The sequence below is a fragment of the Sparus aurata genome, chromosome 20, assembly GCF_900880675.1.
Source record: "Sparus aurata chromosome 20, fSpaAur1.1, whole genome shotgun sequence".
Classification (NCBI taxonomy): domain Eukaryota; kingdom Metazoa; phylum Chordata; class Actinopteri; order Spariformes; family Sparidae; genus Sparus; species Sparus aurata.
The window spans coordinates 15,749,045-15,766,565 of NC_044206.1; the positions used below are offsets into that span (position 1 = coordinate 15,749,045).

The window sequence follows — 17,521 nt, forward strand, 5'->3', positions numbered from 1 at the left end:
TAAGCGACAAAATAAAGAGAAAAACATTCACAACTTAATAAAATTCTTCAGAATGGGACAAAAAATAACCCAGCAAAAAGTAAAACACCCGGTTTGTTAAGCAGCCACAAGAAAAACGTTTGATTCCATTATCATTGTTCTGGTCATCATTTATGTTCAACAAATGATATCACTCGTAGTCACATCTTCAGGATCAGCAACACAGAAGTATTTGTTCGCTGAAAAACTAAAAGATGGCCATGAAACGACTGGGGTTTCAGCATCTGTCCAGTGTGTTTTAGTCCATCAGAGGAAGAGACTCACCCATTGCTGACCACAGCAGAGTGACCAAAGCGGTTGACGTCTCGGTGCAGGTCTGGTTTCGGCAGGAGGCTCCACTCATCACAAGCTGAGGAAAACATAGGGGAACATCAGAGCTCTCATTTTCTTTAGTTTACTGAGTAGACAGATCTAGATAAACCTCGCGTCATGTCTCTGTTTGCAGTAACATGGGGTGTGTTTGGTTTTGTTGAGAATAACATGAATCATAATTTAAGTGGAAGGGAAAACCAAAGCATTATTAGCTAGCTTTATAAAATGTGTGTACTTAATATTCGCTCTCGAAAACTGTTTGTTTAATTAAAGCCAAAATCTTTTTGATTTGGTGCCATGAAAAACCCACACATGCACAAAAACACTTTAGCCAGACACATCTCACAACATAAACAATCTTGACTTTAACTAACAGAATTAGTACCAGTTATAAGATATTTTTTCAAGCTAAAAATGGGATGACATTCACTAAACATTGCTCAAGTTGCTACTAAAAACCACAGTGGCATGATGTCAAGAATAATCACAGTCCTACCGATGTCATAAGCGAGGAAGTCAGCGGAGAAGCACTTGGCCCCGTTACTGAGTGACGTGTCATTGTGCGTGTTGCCACCAAAGACGAGGAGCGTTCCGCTGAGGAGCGCAGCCGAGTGCAGGTAACGAGGAAAGCCGCTCTCTCTCAGAATTAACCTGGAACATGTGCATGACAAGGGCAAGTCTTACAAGACAGCGTACAACACATACAAATATGAATACATACTGAATGAGAGAAGGCAGCATATGTAAGGTGCGTGTGTATATTTGTTGACTTACCACGTCCTGGTGTTAACTTCATAGCGGTAGAGGTCATCAACAAGGCCGTATTTGTTGGCAGGCAGCGCCTTGTAGCCGCCATGAACGTACACACTTCCACTGGCGGAGTCATATGTACTGCTGTGGCCGTATCCTCCCTGAGGAACGGCGCCTTTGGTCTCAGGCACCAACCATGTGTTGGACCCTGACAATAGACACACAGAGGAAGCATTTAATACAGATGTAAAACTGTCCTTCAAATCCTTTAAATAACTACATCGGGATGCTTACAGGTATCAGACATTTAAATGTAATGCTTTAAAGACCTTTCCAGGATAGATTTTAATCAAATTTAAGATAAATCCTCTTTTTATAATCAGGCAAACCAGGTAAGTATAATGGCAGACGGTGGTGGGTTTTATGTTAGAATATGGTCATTAGAGTGAGTAAGGTTAATCTACATTTTGCATTTCTTAAGTGCAAGTATGAAGTAAAAAGACAGTATTAACATCTGATTTAAAGATGACATCAGAAATGGGGACTTTGAGGCAGACTTTCAGACTCATATTTAAGATTATTAAATGATCAAGACTAGTCCATCATTCACCACTTTTCTGATTATCGGCATCAGGAGTTTCTGTGTCCAGTTCCTACTAATATAAATGAATTTATGATGCAGCAAACTCTCTCTGTCTTTAGTCGCCACTCTGTGGTCTGACTGAATGTCCCGCCCACAACATTGTCAGATTGGTTACATGTCAGAGCCTTGCCCTTATCAACACTGAATAGTCTGAATCTGCAAAGTAACTTGTAACTAAAGTTATTAAAATAAATGTTGTGGGGTGCAAGTGTAAAGTAGCAGAAAATGGAATTTCACAGTTGAAGTACCTCAAAATTGTATTAAAGAACAGCGCTTGATTAAAATGTTTAATGCAAAGGTGTGTCAGTCCTAAATATTGGTTATCATCAGTCTCCTTGATTATTAATAGTCTGTATCAGTATCAGTGATGGTGGATCTCTAGTTCTCATTTTTATAAAACTGAATAGAAGACATTAAGACTTTTTAAAAGGACCTACACACACCCTGACAAATGTTTGGAATCTAATGATAGAAACATTTTCATTACTTGGACACAGGCTGCCTCCTGACAGTCTTGATATTCTTTGGCAGAAACAAAAAACAGACTGGCAGCTTGGTTAGCCATGGTTTTGTTCTGTGCACTTGCTCGGTAATAACTGCATTTTTTTTAATCATGAAATCCCACTAACAACAGAAAAACAGGCCACAGTGTTTCCTCTTCTTGTAACCACAAAATCAACTGTGAAATGTTGTATTCTTAAGTTATCTGATAAGCCTCAGTTCGAGTTGGTAGCATTGAAAGGGAGCTCATTTTGATTCAAACATTTTTTCAAAAACTAGTTGTGACAACCTTTTCCCTCTTATTAGGATTCAATATGCATATTACTCCCAATTAAAAAAAACACTTAAAATCAGCTTCTCATCAAAGCCTAAACAAAAAGTTTAAAATCTAAAATGTCACGATGTTGGCTCTCAAAGCTATGACTCACTCAAGTTGTACTCCTGAACATTGCTGATGTAGCTGTAGATGGGAGAGTAGCCAAAGATGACCAGCATGATGGCCTCGCCCCCGTCTAGCAGGGCGCAGTGGGCCGAGTGACCCTCCACCGCATAAATCTGAGCCTGGGCCGGCGGGCCCATCACAGGGTTTCGCCTCTGCCACGTCCGACTGGGCATGTTGAACACCCACAGCTCATCTGTCACGTTCCCCCAGCCGGCCTCCAGTTTGCCACCGAACATATAGATGTCATCCTGAAAAGAAGAGGGGGGATTTTGCTTTAACGTGTTTAAACAAGTGTGTGAAAAAAGCTGACGCAGGCTGTAATAAAATTAAGAGAAAAGGCTCAGCGGTGTCAAGACATAAAATGTGACATTTCAAACAAACCTGTAATTAAAATGTCTTTATCTACTCATTGTTCAGTTTATAGAGCTTTACTCTCTGTTATTAGTTAATCATAATATTAATAGTGATCATGGATACATGGACATTAGACAGAATACACATCTCTCAGCTGTGTGTTTGAAAAATATAATATTACAACATGTAGTTCTTACAAAGATGACATTTGCTAATACTTAAAATAAGCTTCTTCCCTTTCAAAGTGCCAGTTGAGGCTTTCTTTGTTGTGATAATATTTTAATGCCTTTTCACCCAGACTAATCTCCCTCACTCTTGCTAACAGTTTTCTAAATATTCACCGTACCCAGAGAGCTCGAGGCATATCGATGTGTGTTTACCTGGTAGGCGGCAAGCGAGTGGCCGTATCTTGGCACAGGGCCGCTGTTGATGGGAACTGTGTTCCAGATGCCACTCTCCAGGTTGTAGCTGCAGAGCAAAAGCAACACAATGTTGAGCTTCTGAGTTTGAAAATGGGTAAACAAGGCACACAAAACAGAGCAGTTTCCAAAGATATCGCTTTATTCTTCCAGCTACAAACGCTACTTTTGTTTAGCTGCAGATTACAAACACAGTGAAATGAGTGTTCGCAGGACACCTGGACGTGTCATCACACATTGGCTGTTTATTCAAACTACTATTGGAGCCCGGCATCAATTTTCCCACTGATTTCCACCTGATGAAGAACAAACACAGAGCAGATGGAGAGAGCCAGTCCAGGTAATGAAGACAAAACTGTCAGTTAACTCAGAGCCAGGATATGACTCAGCAGAGAAGTCACTTCTGAGTTTTATCTGCAGAGAACACTAGATGCTAAAACTGTCTTTTTTATCCAAGTGAGTGCACCTACACATTCACATAGCACACTGCTGAAACCTTAACTCCTACACTTGTCACAAAGTCAAACAGGTAGCTAACACTGGGGAGTGTTTGCTTGCATGACAACTTATATTTAGGGTAGCCACATGCTTTTCTACACTTCCTCTTTTGGTAGTTTTTGCTTTCAAGCATTCAAAGGAATGGTCAGGACTTAGGACTTGGTCACAGCAAAGATAGTTCCCCCCCCTCGATGAACAAGAAAATTCTTCCTCAGACAACAAAACCCAAACAAAACAAACTACCGCGCAGCAGTTTTTCTAAGAGTGGTAACCTAGCACAACCAAAACGTGACAGGTGTTACGTTTTTTACGTCCGAAACCGATTTTGTAGCCCGACACAGTTCATGTTAGTTAAAGTCCGTGTAAACCAAAATCAGCCATTTTCTTCTAAACACATCAAACAGGTCATAAATGTGTTTACTTAAAACATGTAAAAGCCATTCGGCCATGTAGAATTTAATTTTGGAGCTGGGCTCACAAACAGTTTTTCAACATTTCTGTGTTCAGGATTTAATGGGCGGGTCAGAAATCATGCAAATCACGGCCGCGTTACGTAACGCGGCCATATGATTTGCATAAACCCGGCCCTGCTGCGGAAGTGCTATAAATACATTCAGCGCGTCGGCTTCAGCGGTTCTCCCACTCACTCTCCAGTCTCGGATAGCATTGCTTACAATAGTTTGCAGCTAGCTAACCAGTCAACCAGTCAGCTAACCAGTCATGTCTCCTCCACATCCTCTGCATCTTTCCTGGATGCCACAGTGTGCAGGGTGACGGCGCTGTTATCTTATTTAAGTTTCCTTCGGATGACAACGTAAGGAAACGGGGGAGTCCGTTGACGCTGGTCAACTCCGTCCCCGGCTTGCATCCTCTCCTCCCGCCGACGAGGAGGTATCCCACCGGCGGTATGTGGCGGTAGTATCAGGGCCGCATTATTGGTGAGCCGTCCCAGTGTGAACGGATAATCCGGAGGCGCGGAGCGAGGGCGGGTCGGTCTGACAGTCTGATAACTGCACAGGTCCTTCACTCAACTAAATACAGAGAAATGTCCCACAAAGCAACGTTACATGACCGAACAAAAGTAACGTAGTAACTGTAACTGTCTTTAGCAACTCATATGAGGAAAACAAATACCACAGCTGTATGTGGAGAAGCGTCTGTCCTCCTGTCCGTCCCCTCCCTGTCCTCCCGACTCGTCCTCACATTTCTGCTCACAAAACAGCGTCTGTCACGCTTGTCACAAGACTTTAACTCACCGAGTGTTTGACGAAAATAAATCACCGCGACCGCCAGCCCTCCTGACCGAGACTACAGGAAACTGTCCCCCAGAAAACAGCCTCCGTCCCCGCGAGTGACAGAGTCAGACAGCGTCCTGTTTACTGATGGTGATTATGTATAATTATGTAATTTAGCGCGAAAAACTTCACTCCGTCACTTTCCAGGATGTTTAGTGGGTCAGGATCTCAATCACTACACGTTATAACAGCATCTATATGATTATAAACTGTCCGCGGGTTTAGATAGACAAGGGGAACACCTGGGGCACACCTGGGGAACACCTGGGGAGACACCGACGTCATTAACATGACGTGTAGCCCCCGCCGCATGGGCGTGGTTCCAGCGCCTCTAACTGACACGCCCCCAGCGTTTCACAGCAGAAAGAAGTGCTTGTTTTTGTCATGATTTTGAGACCTAATTTTATATACTTAACAATTTTTTTAATCTTTCAAATTTGGCTCAGTGGTCAATGATACATGTTTCTTTGGTGTGACAAACTCATAACACAATTTTTTTGCCGCTTTACACGGACTTTAAAGCACCGAGTTTGTTTGACCCTGTCACGCTGAGTTCCACATGAGTGTGCTGCCTGAAAGTAACAAGCAGCCTTTGTGTCATGTTAATAACAAACCCCAGCGCTTAACAGGACCAACAGCCCCAACACAGAAAGTAGGTGCATCATTTATTATCACACTTTATTTAATCTATACATTATCACTGAAAGAATTTGTAAGCACAGAGTCAATTAAGCCCACTTTTACAACCTGGACGTTAGGGGTGGTGAAAAAAATCGATTATTGATTAATCGCAATTATAATATTGACGATTATGATTTGATTATTAAATTTCCAAAAATCGATGTAAAAAAAAATATATATTATTATTTTTAATTTTTTTTGAAATAGTAATACAAACTGGAGTACTCCTCTTACTGGCTTCCGCTACATGGTCCACAGTCTGGAGCCATCCATTCCATCCATTGTCAACCGCTTATCCAAAATCGGGTCGCGGGGGCAGCAGCTTCAGTAGCGAGCCCCAGACATCCCTTTCCCCGGCCACATCTGCTAACTCTGACTGGGGAATCCCCAGGCGCTCCCAGGCCAGAGAAGAGATATAATCCCTCCACCTGGTCCTGGGTCTACCCCTAGGTCTCCTCCCAGTTGGACGTGCCAGGAACACCTCCCTAGGAAGGCGCCCTGGTGGCATCCTCATCAGATGCCCGAACCACCTCAACTGGCTCCTTTCCACGCAGAGGAGCAGCGGCTCTACTCCGAGTCCCTCCCGGATGGCTGAGCTTCTTACCCTATCTCTAAGGGAGACCCCAGCCACCCTGCGAAGAAAACCCATTTCGGCCGCTTGTACCCGCGATCTCATTCTTTCGGTCATGACCCATCGCTCACGACCATAGGTGAGGGTAGGGACGAAGATTGACCGGTAGATCGAGAGCTTTGCCTTTCGGCTCAGCTCCCTTTTCGTCACAACCGTGCGGTGAAGCGCATGCAACACCGCACCCGCTGCTCCGACTCTCCTGTCAATCTCCCGCCCCATCATCCCCTCACTCGTGAACAAAACCCAGAGGTACTTGAACTCCTTCACTTGGGGCAAGGACACATTCCCCACCTGGAGTAGGCAATCCACCGGTTTCCTACTGAGAACCATGGCCTCAGATTTAGAGGTGCTGATCCTCATCCCTGCCGCTTCACACTCAGCTGCGAACTGATCCAGTTGTCTGGAGCCAACATATGTTATTCCATCCCGGAGCTTTTTTCACACTTAAATCGATTCCAAATCTTTACAAGGAGACAAACCTTTCCGTGCAAGAGTCCCTCAACTCTGCTCACAGGGTAGCAATAACGTGCATCCAGAGCTACAGTCTCATATGTGACCGTTACAGCTCATCATGTCAGCAGTTAATGGAAGCTAATGTCCTACGTACTTCAGGCGAAAGCTATGGATGATAGCCACACAAGCGCAAATATGTGTGAGTTTCTCAAAGCAATGGCAGACAAGTGGGGAATAGAGAAACACGCCCTGGTTCTCGTCACCGACAATGCTTCTAACATGAGTCTGGCTGCTGAGCTTGGCAACTTTCTTTTAACAGTGAAACACTACATTTAAAACAAACTCAAAAATAATAATTTTGATATTACAGTTACACTATACAATATTGAAGGTGCTGTGAGGTGTTACTCAAAAGAGAAGTAAAATAATTCAGCAGCTGACTGATGTTAAATGGAAGATCAATAATCGTTAATAATTGAAAATCGAATTGATAATCGTTAATAATCGAAAATCGATTTGTAATCAAATCGAGACTTCAATAATCGGAATCGAATCGAAAAATTGGGCTGATTAACCACCCCTACTGGACGTCATATCATATCATTGGTTCAGTAAAAAAGAAAGCTTGAATTCAGATGCTGCATGGTTGTTTTTTTCTCTTTAGTCACTAAAACAGGTGTAAAAATAAGTTTGTTTTAGATATTTAGTGATTTTATTTTGTCTACTTTCAGACTAAGTAGGGAACTTTCTGCTTTTACATCTCTAAGCTGAAACTACAGGGGCTAACAAACTATTGTCTCCTATGGTACCAAGTGGTATTAGGATAGGAGACCAGCCCCGGCTAGCTGTTTAGCATGCTAACTTCAGTAGACATCTCGGCAACACAGCACAGAGATGTCTTTGAAGTAACACTGTTCTTTCTTCACAATCTGTTGATAATGTTAATGCTGATGAAGACACAATGTGCTCTGACTTACTTGAGGATCATCTGGAAGGAGCTGTAGTTGAAGGTGTATCCTCCCACCACCCACATGACCTTCTCCTGCACCACGGTCTTATGGGACGCTCTGGCGAGTGACGTGCCGAAGGGCTTGACGCTCGGTAGGACCCAGAAGGACTCGGTTGAAGGTACGGTCAGGGAGCAGTCTGGGCCTACAAGACAGGATGAGAAAGAACTTTTAACTGAGGGCTCATGTTGAAAATAAACAAGATTAGTAAAAGTCTTTTCATAGCCAGCCTATTTTTAAAACAAAAAACTCTGTTTATTTGATGCCGTGCCTCTTTTAGGATGGAATTTTTCAACACCTACTCAGTGAAACTTGGAGGAGTGCAGATGCAGCCCTCGAAACTAAACACAAGCATGACTTATTAAACGAACACGACAGGCAGGGAGGTGTGAACACGTTACACTGTGTGAGTGAGGGGCCGTGCTGAAAAAGCGCATGCCTCTGCTAATGATTCTGTCAAGTTTCATCACGTGAAAGCCTTCGTCTCCCTCCAGCTGGAGGCACATAATAACGCAGTGTCACGGGGCTTATCGCCGTGTGACTGATCAGCATTATGACAACACAACACAGCTGTTCACACTTGTCTGCTAACACATCCTTCATTACATCTTCCTGCATAATCACCACAGCAGACATGGGAGGGGTGGCAGCATTTTACAACCTGTGATTACAAAAGTGTTACATATGATACATCGCTCAGTGTTTTCAATGAGGTGAATCAAAAAAGCACTTTTTAATTTTTTTTTTTATCTCCTAATGCTGTATTTCTACTTAGTTTGGATACTTTAAAGCCAGACATGGCATTCAATTCATTCACTGTTTTGGGCTATTTTGCTTCCGTAACATGCCTCATTTCAAACTGTTGGTAGTAAAACATCCAAAATACACATTTAAGTGTTTGTTTTACATCAGATTTCTGTTCTGGAAACTCTTTTAATTAGATAAATCCTTATCTTAATGCAGGTTATCAACTACAGATGTTTCACAGCCTGATTAATATGAAATTTTGTTCGAAATAACTTGACCAAATGAATATTTTTATGGCTGTATTCTCTGATTTATGAAGTTATAAAAGAGATAAACATATTATCTCAGTAAAAACCTTTGCCTCTGCTGTGTAAACAAAATAAAACAAGACTTTCGAACATGGCTTTGTCCAATGTTCAAATTTGTATTCTGCATATGTATGCAAATTGGTGTAGATTTTATTAAATTATGAGTCATTTGCATGTAAAAATAATTTTGTTAAGTTAACTAATGAACTGGGGAAATTTCATGGTGACATATATATCATTTAAAATCTTTACCCATCTCACTTGGGGTGTCCTGCCTGAAACCACTTGGGTGTCTCTTCATCAAAACATAACGGTAGCGTGACATCCTCCTCATTTCTCAGTTTGAACATTCCTTTTCTCATCTCCTCTCCTTGCCTCCTAGTCCCACCTCAGATTTAAGCAAACGGGGTGAGGAGGAGACACGAGAGGAGACTTCTCAATGCACGTCTGTGCTTCAGAGCCGTATTTTATAGTGATGTCAGCTAAGCAACTTCAGCAAAAGATACACCTGTGCATCCTTGCTCATAGCTCCTCAACCAAGCCTCCTCAAGAAGCATTTTAGGTATTGAGTCATCCTTTAATATGATGCCCCGAGATCGATTTCTGGGTCACTGCCCGGAGGACGGGGAATAGACAAGGAGGCATGAAACAGAGTATTGAGAAGAGCCTGTTGTCTTCAGAACAAAGAACAAAATGTAACTTTCAGGAAAAAGATAGTCTGACCCGAGCTGCAGAACCAAAATGTCACTATTTGATCGGCCCGGAAAAGAGACTCAACAATCAACTATCTGTTACCTGGAAATGACATTGTGTTGCTTTAGAACCACCCACTGCTGTTGAACATCAATATACCTGACTGACAGAAATTTTCACGAGCCAGTGTGTTCAAGTTTTATTCATGCTATGTTCAATCATGTTCGCCAACAGTTCTTGGGAGATATCTGAAGGTTTATATACACATGTTGGGTGTTTATGGAGCTTACTCTCACCTTGCCAGCTCTCGTTGCAGACACACAGCTTCTCCCCGGTGAGGTCGCAGTAGCCGTGGTCGGGGCTGCCACAGTTGTTCCTGCAGTAAGGGATGTCGCAGGCCTCGCCTTTCCAATACTTGTCACATTCACAGTACACTCTGCTGGCGGCCGAGTTGCCAGGCGTGCACTTCCCGTGGCCGGAGCAGTTATTGGGACAAGAGTTGATCCTGGACAGAAAAGTATTTTCATTTAGCCGATACTGTATGCGCGATTTAGGACGTTCAGCTAGAGACTGAGGAAGATTAATAAGGATCATCTAGCGTCTGGCAAAGATGAGCAGGGAAAAATTGGTAATAGATGAAAAACTATTGAACAGATCATTCAAAGTGACTGTTGCAATGGGTTTTAGTCCAGCAGAAAAGCTACACTGATCAACAGCTTGGAGAAATAAAAGAACATGGCAACACTAAAAATATATTTTTTAATGTCATAAGTACAGAGCCTGGCCACTTACGAGTAAAATATCTCAAATCCCGTCAGGTTATAGGCAGCATCGCTGAAAAAGTGTAGTAGTGCGTAGCCTGAAGTCGTCTCAACCTCAGGAACCGTCTCATTTCCGCGAATTTCTGGCACAATGAGACCGCTGTCGAGAAAGCAGAAAATCAAATGGCACCACTTGTTAGTCACAAGTTATAATAACAGACTCACAACTGTCTGCTCAATCATTAAGAAAAGACAGATGCTACGTTCAATAGACAGTCAATTAAACAATAAACTTAACCAATAATCACCTTTGCTGTACAAAGTTGCCCATTTAAGTAATATATTCCTTGTCTCTTTAAGAAAAACATTACACTTAAAAATGCAAGTACAAATATACAGTATAGCACTTTGGAGCATCTCACCTGAAAACAGCCACCAAAGGAGCATATATCGAGTCTCCATCATAGATGTACATGTGGTCCCAACTACATTCTGTGGCGAAGTGGTTAAATCTTAGCCGAAGAACAGCATTTGGACTGTGGAGGACACAAATGAAACATTGTTTAGGTTCGACGGATAAACATTTGAACTAAGTACACAGTTGGTTTCCAGGTCACTGCAAGACTCTGACATGCAGGCCTCAATTCCTGAGTAGTCAGGCACAACACTGAAATTATAGTTCAAGTGAACAAACAACAACGTGCTCATACACATACTTTAGGAAATACTGTATTTTTGTACATTCACAACTTCGATTGATGTTTTTGAATACAGATCTGGATGTATGTCGGCATATTTTATGACATCATCACCTCTGACAAAATCAGCAAAATTAATAAACTGATCGATCACGTTAAATTAGTCAGTCTTTATCAAATCAACTTTCTTTAATAAGCACAACTCATCAGTTTCATCCACATAAATACATTTAGGCAACAAGCTATTGGAAATCGGGAGTCGGAATCTTTTGTTGTTTAATCTTTTTTTTAATCCTTTAAACCTTATAAATAAATTAAATATGGATACAGATTATCACATCACCAAAATACACAAGGATAAATAGATAAAGAGGATAAAAACAGCTGAATTTGAAGCTTCCTGCACAGTTTATTGTAAAACAGACAAATACGTGTTGTTATTCATAGAATGATGCTGCTCTTTCTTTCCATCCCGATTATAAAGTTTCCAACAGCTCTGTTAAAAGCATCAACGGGTACAGTCTGCTTCCTATCTCTGAATGATTGCTGATCAAAATGTAGCAGGGAAACGCACCTCAAAACAGTCCGAGCTCTCACAAGGCTAGACCCGGATTTACATTATACTCAACAAAAGCATACTTCCTTCTGCGGAGATGCTGATTGGCTTGATTTGATTGCATTAATCAGTTTACACTGTATAATTAAATTAAATTGTGTGTGCTCTGCCTCAGTAGAACATACTGAGTTATAAAAGTACTTACTAGCCCTCAATGAGCCAGGTGCACTTTGTTTTGTATTTGTAGTTGATTGGACCGTCGGTGAGATATCCTGAGGGCTCCGTCAACCTGAAAGAAAGAATGAAAGAAACCATGAAGCGTCTTCTAGCTACAAGTTAAAGCCATAAAAAAGAGGAAACAAAAGTAACACTGGCCACAAGTAATCATCTAATTTGTTGCAGTAGCTGCAGGACAGACAGAGGACCTTCTCTGAGACATCAAAGTGTCAGACATACACGGCTTTCACTTCCCAAAATTTAAGATAAGACTTAAATAAAACTGGCAGTCAGCCCAAGGTCAGTCCCCGACAACCTAAAGGTTTGATCAGCTGTCTTTTAAAGAGGTTCTTGTGCTCTCTTTCGTCTGAAGTCCGATACTGGAAACAGTTTTCAACAAAGTATTCTTCACAACAGTGCTGTGTCACCATGACAGATGAATCTAAAATGGCCATTCATCACTGTCCTGTATGTCACAAGAAATTAGTGTATACCGCCTACAAACTGTGTGGTTACGCTCACAGCGAACTGGAAAATGACAAGGAGACACATTACCTAGAAATATGCGTTTTCTGGTTTGCGACAGATTGTACTATGATAAGACTCATTAGGATGTCGAAGTTGGAACGAATACGTCACGAATCCACAAAATGAGTTGCTGGTTCTTTCATTTTTTGATTTCGCAAATGCGTACTGGGCTCTTGTGGGTGGTCTGAGTAGTAAACCAGGCAGGAAATAGAATGTATTCCCTTTTATGTCCCTGGCAAATGTTTTAGATGCATTACATGATATAGGATTACTTTCAATTTAAAGGTTTTGACTGGATAATGGACCACAGATGTGTTATAATCTCCTAAAGATGCTAGGTATGCTTGTCTTAAAGCATTTACCAAAACACAGTCTTTGTTTACTACATGTTCTGCTGATTGATCAAGAACAATTACGTTGTAGGCTATCGCCCAACAGCATGCATATAATGTTAACAGAGATGAGCCATGACTTTGCAGACATCATAAACAAACTGTGAATTTTTAAAGCTGCACTTGGATGCTTCTGAACGCATCAAGCGTGTCTGTTTGTTACGCGCTGTGATACCTTCTAAAGTTAAAATCAGACACTACAACACATCAAAACAAGATATTCATCTGTGATGCTGATTCTTTCAAGATATGATTTCAAACTTGTTACATTGGAAGCCACAACTTGACAGTTAATTATAAAAGTATAAAAATGAATATTCAGTCAGTATCTTCTCGCCCCCACGCAGATGGAAAAACAGGTGAAGTTTCCACAAAACCAAAACAGCACTGCAAAAAGAAACAACCAAAAAATAAACAAAATAATAAAATAAAAATAAAATAAAATGAAAAAAAAAAACTGCTTCATACAGCTTGTCTGGCTTTGGAAGCCCTAAGATATCAAATGGTTTAAGAAGATGTTATTTACACCCTTGATGCACAGGCTACCACTTAAGATGGGGTGCAAGCTACTGAATTTTATATTTTGGTAAATAAAGGGTGTAAATAACTTCTTTCGTAATAAATTTGGGATCTTGAGGCTTCTCTGACTTGGATTAGGCTGGACCAGCTGTATGAAGCCATTTAATGTCCCCATCTACTTCAGTTGATTAGAATTATGCTGCAACACTATTATGCTGTAAAGCGCCAGAAATGTTTTGTGGACGATGAAACTTCACCTGACTTTCCATCAAGTGGGTAGATAATGATGGAATTTTGATTTCTGGGTGCACTGCGTATCTCTGCTCCACAGGGTTCAGAGATGCTACAAGTTAAATTCTGACATTTCTGACAGTAGTTTTGTCTCCGGCTGATTGGAGGTTATTGCCTGACAACATTCCTGGTGAAAGCCCAAACAAAACCTCAGACACATCAGGAGTGATGGTAATTACTGTGATCAAAGCACTTCTGTGCCACAGAGTGCACCTCAGGTGTACTGGAAAGCCATTAGATGCTCCTGTCAAGAGTCGCAGACACAGAGAACATTATCATTACAGTCCAGTTTGACTCTTCGGTCACTTGCCATTGTTTTCCAAACTACTACCTCTGTGCACACAATCCTTAACTCATTGCAGCTCTTGGGGAGGTCATGGCATCTGCCTGTCCATATCAACAAGGCATATTCTTCCAATTAAAGAACAATAGACATTTGTTGCACCACCACATAAGCCGCAGGGCACATGCTAAATCAATTAGCTGCAGATGCTTTTATTGCCACTGTAGGCTCCTCTCTCTAGCAAAAGCAATTTATTTGTATACGGATTTTATTTGAAATCAATGCAAATGCATAAGGCTGTAAGTCAATATAATAGTTTGAGTCTTGGTTGTCTGGTTCATGCTCAGTGTTGCAGACCAGATTGTGCAAGCTAAAATGAAAGTTTGGCAATTGAGTGAACGCAACTGAAGAACTGAGGGATACTAAATTACTCATGAAACCACAATTTAATTAGCATTTTTAATCCATCGCTAAAGTAAATTTTCCAATTAAAATACCAAACATTATTTAGTTACAGTGACTAAAATGAAACAAAATGAATGAATTTGCTGCTTGTGTTTGCCTTCAGTAAAAACAAACTGAATCGCTTTTATCGCAACAAGCAATCTCATCAATAAGTCGCCTTGAGGTTTCAGGATGAGTTTTGTCTCCGACATTGTTCACGTCAATTTAGTATTAATTAGATAAATAACGGGCCTGTTGGTTTTTTTTATTTAGAATTATGGCCGATAAATGGACCTGATAATAAAGCGAAATTGCTTGCAATGAGTTAACAAGCCTAGCATCTACACATTTTGGTACAGTGAAAGGTCAGTATGCTCCTCTAGAATTAGTTTGTATTTTGCCAATACAAAACTGACTTGAAGAAGAACAGCAAGTTGTTGTTGAGGTCAAACTGATGCAGGGTAGAGCCACGCTGTGTAGCCTAGAAGGCCAAACAATATTAAATTATCAATTTCTCCTCATTACAACTGAGCCCTCCTCACCCCGAGTTGTGAATAAACTAAATGTTAGAAACTTACAATACAGAAAAATGTGCAAATATCTGTCATTTTATTGGTGTCGGCCATACGAAGCAGGTAGGCCTAATAATTAATATAAATATATTTGATACCCGAATGCTGATATCTGAAAGTAAAAAAAATGCTGATTCAGTGACATAAACTAGAGCCCAAACAATTTATCTGCCAGACGATATTATCAGTCGATACTGTCGTATCACAGATATTTTGATATCGATGCAACCCCGGGCGTCCCTGCAAAGGATAAGCAGCTACAGATAACAGATGGATGGATGGATGGATAGATGGTTAAAAAATATTCTGCCTCCTTTCGATATCTTTGTCACAAGTGTTTGATTACCACATTTAAGAGATCAATGCACAACAATTATTTTTACTATGGGTCAAACGATACGGCCTTTTCAGGGCTGATTATTCAGATTATTTCACTGATTATGGGCTATTGATTGTGACGCGTTATTAACAATCGGATATTGCTCTGGGTTGAACATTGTGTGAGGGGTTACTCAATCAGGGCCAAAGCAGGACATTTTTGGATTGGTTTATCAGCAATCTGATGAAAAATTCACCTATACTGGTAACAGGAAAATGCTGACGAACGGCCCCAATAGTCATCTTCAATGCTGCAAAACCACTCATTCAAGAATATGTTTAACCTTTGAGCAACAGCTTGTTTCCAGACCGTGTTTACAAAGGTTTCTCCAGTGTCGTGCATGTCACCTTTTTTCACATCCATCTCCCAAACAGCTTGCAGCGCAGACACACAGGTCTGTTTGCTAAGGGGCCAATGATCCCCACTGACACTGTTGCTGGATGGAGAAAACGACAACTACTGCTGCATCAGCCCATTTTTTGGGGGGGTTGAACATTTCCAAAGTGAACATCATGAGACCCTCTGAGCACAAATGAGGCTACAAAGCAATCAGACGTTGATTTTGAGTGAACGATGCACTCCACGGCCACTTACTTGAACCTCCCCTGGCAGTGCTGGCACTGGTCTCCGACCCATCCTCGATCGCAGATGCAGGATCCGTTGATACATTTTCCAGAGAGGCAGCTCTTGTCGCACGGTTTCGCCGGGGAGGCGTGAGTGAACAGCACGAAGTAAAACAAAACGTACACCACCAAGTATCTGTTGATGCCCCGCAGGTGGCTGTGGGTTGCTAGTCTGGGTCCGAAGAGGAAGAGGAAGAGTCTGGTCGTACATTCCCCCCCAGGATCCATTTTTTCTTTCCAGGTCGAGCGAGCCGAGTGAAAGACCGGGGCCTTTAGGTTCTGCTTTTTTGGGAGCGAGCCTCGGCTTACTCAGGCTGTTACTATTATAACAAAGAAGTCCTGCATATTCGTGTAGTGTCATACATACTTGAATTGAACTTTAGCTGAGCCCGCTTGGGAAGCTTTTGGACCAAACGGCTAGGAGAAAACAGACGTTAGCTAGCCGAGTGTCTTCAGAAGCTTGTTTTAACCGCATGCATAGATGTGGAGTGGCACGAATTCACCCTACCTCTTGTTGGAAGAAGCTACTGAAAAAGAAGAAGCCGAGCATCGATTTAAAAAAAAAAAAATTCCGAGCAGCTAACTCCGTCCGATACCATAACTCGCTAATGTCAGATAAGGTAGCTTATTTACAGTTTTGGCCCGCTGACTGGGTAATGTAACGTTGCTGCATTGATTCAAGACCACTCTCTTCCAAATGCCATTTCAGCAGCCATTTTAACGCGTAAACAATCCCTCAGACTGGAACAGGGGATGTGCATTGTAGCATACAGCGGTGCCTCCACAAGCCGCGACAGTTCGCCCGGATCTTGCCCGCAGAGGAACAAAGGGGATGCGGTGTTTGTAGCCCTGGACCCAGCGCGAAGGCTGCCGCAGTCAACATGGATGTAGGGAGCTGGAAGGCTATCCCTGCCGACTGGGGGACACTGAGCGAATACTTTGAACTGTTGTTGATCCCGCCGGTCAGTTTCCACGGGAATTTAGGCACCCTCTGGTAGTAGACTTCGTTTGCTGTCTTGTGTGGTGTTGTCGTCTCGTATTCCAGTGTGGAAAATAGCTCCGCCGTTGCTTTCAAAACATGACAAGAACTGGTAGCGATGGGTTTGCTAGCGCAGCGACACTAGACAGTTCCTCAGGTTGGAGAAAACTAAACACATGGTGCGCATGCGCACTGGGAGCGGGTTCTATTTAAAGGGACAGTGTCGGAAAAAAAACAACCAAACTCTCCTATGCGGCATTTAACAGTTATATTCTGTAATATAGATAAAAAGTTTACAAATTTGACATATAAATAAAGAATATTACAAATCTGAAATAGCAATACAAATGTAAACAAATCTGACATATAAATTAAAAAAAACAAATATATTCACACAAGACATCGGAGACACATTTAGCTACAGTCTGCCTAATTATCCTTGACCAAATAAAAATAAAAATAATAATAAATAAATAAAACTCTGAACATCATCCTTAAAGTCGTACA

At 41.6% G+C, this 17,521-nt stretch overlaps 1 protein-coding gene across 1 annotated transcript in view; it reads right to left on the minus strand.

The window, feature by feature from the left end:
• Positions 1-17,193, minus strand: part of atrnl1b (attractin-like 1b) — a 79,636-nt gene extending 62,443 nt beyond the window's left edge. Inside the window, exons 1-11 of the mRNA XM_030400319.1 lie at positions 16,007-17,193; positions 11,994-12,077; positions 10,957-11,070; positions 10,566-10,694; positions 10,070-10,278; positions 7,996-8,170; positions 3,422-3,509; positions 2,674-2,935; positions 1,126-1,309; positions 848-1,002; positions 304-388 (exon numbers count right to left, since the gene is read on the minus strand). Of these exons, the coding sequence (XP_030256179.1) occupies positions 304-388; positions 848-1,002; positions 1,126-1,309; positions 2,674-2,935; positions 3,422-3,509; positions 7,996-8,170; positions 10,070-10,278; positions 10,566-10,694; positions 10,957-11,070; positions 11,994-12,077; positions 16,007-16,263 (1,742 nt within the window). The 5' untranslated portion in view covers positions 16,264-17,193. The remainder of the gene's footprint in view (positions 1-303; positions 389-847; positions 1,003-1,125; positions 1,310-2,673; positions 2,936-3,421; positions 3,510-7,995; positions 8,171-10,069; positions 10,279-10,565; positions 10,695-10,956; positions 11,071-11,993; positions 12,078-16,006) is intronic.
• Between the last annotated feature and the right edge of the window lie 328 nt (positions 17,194-17,521).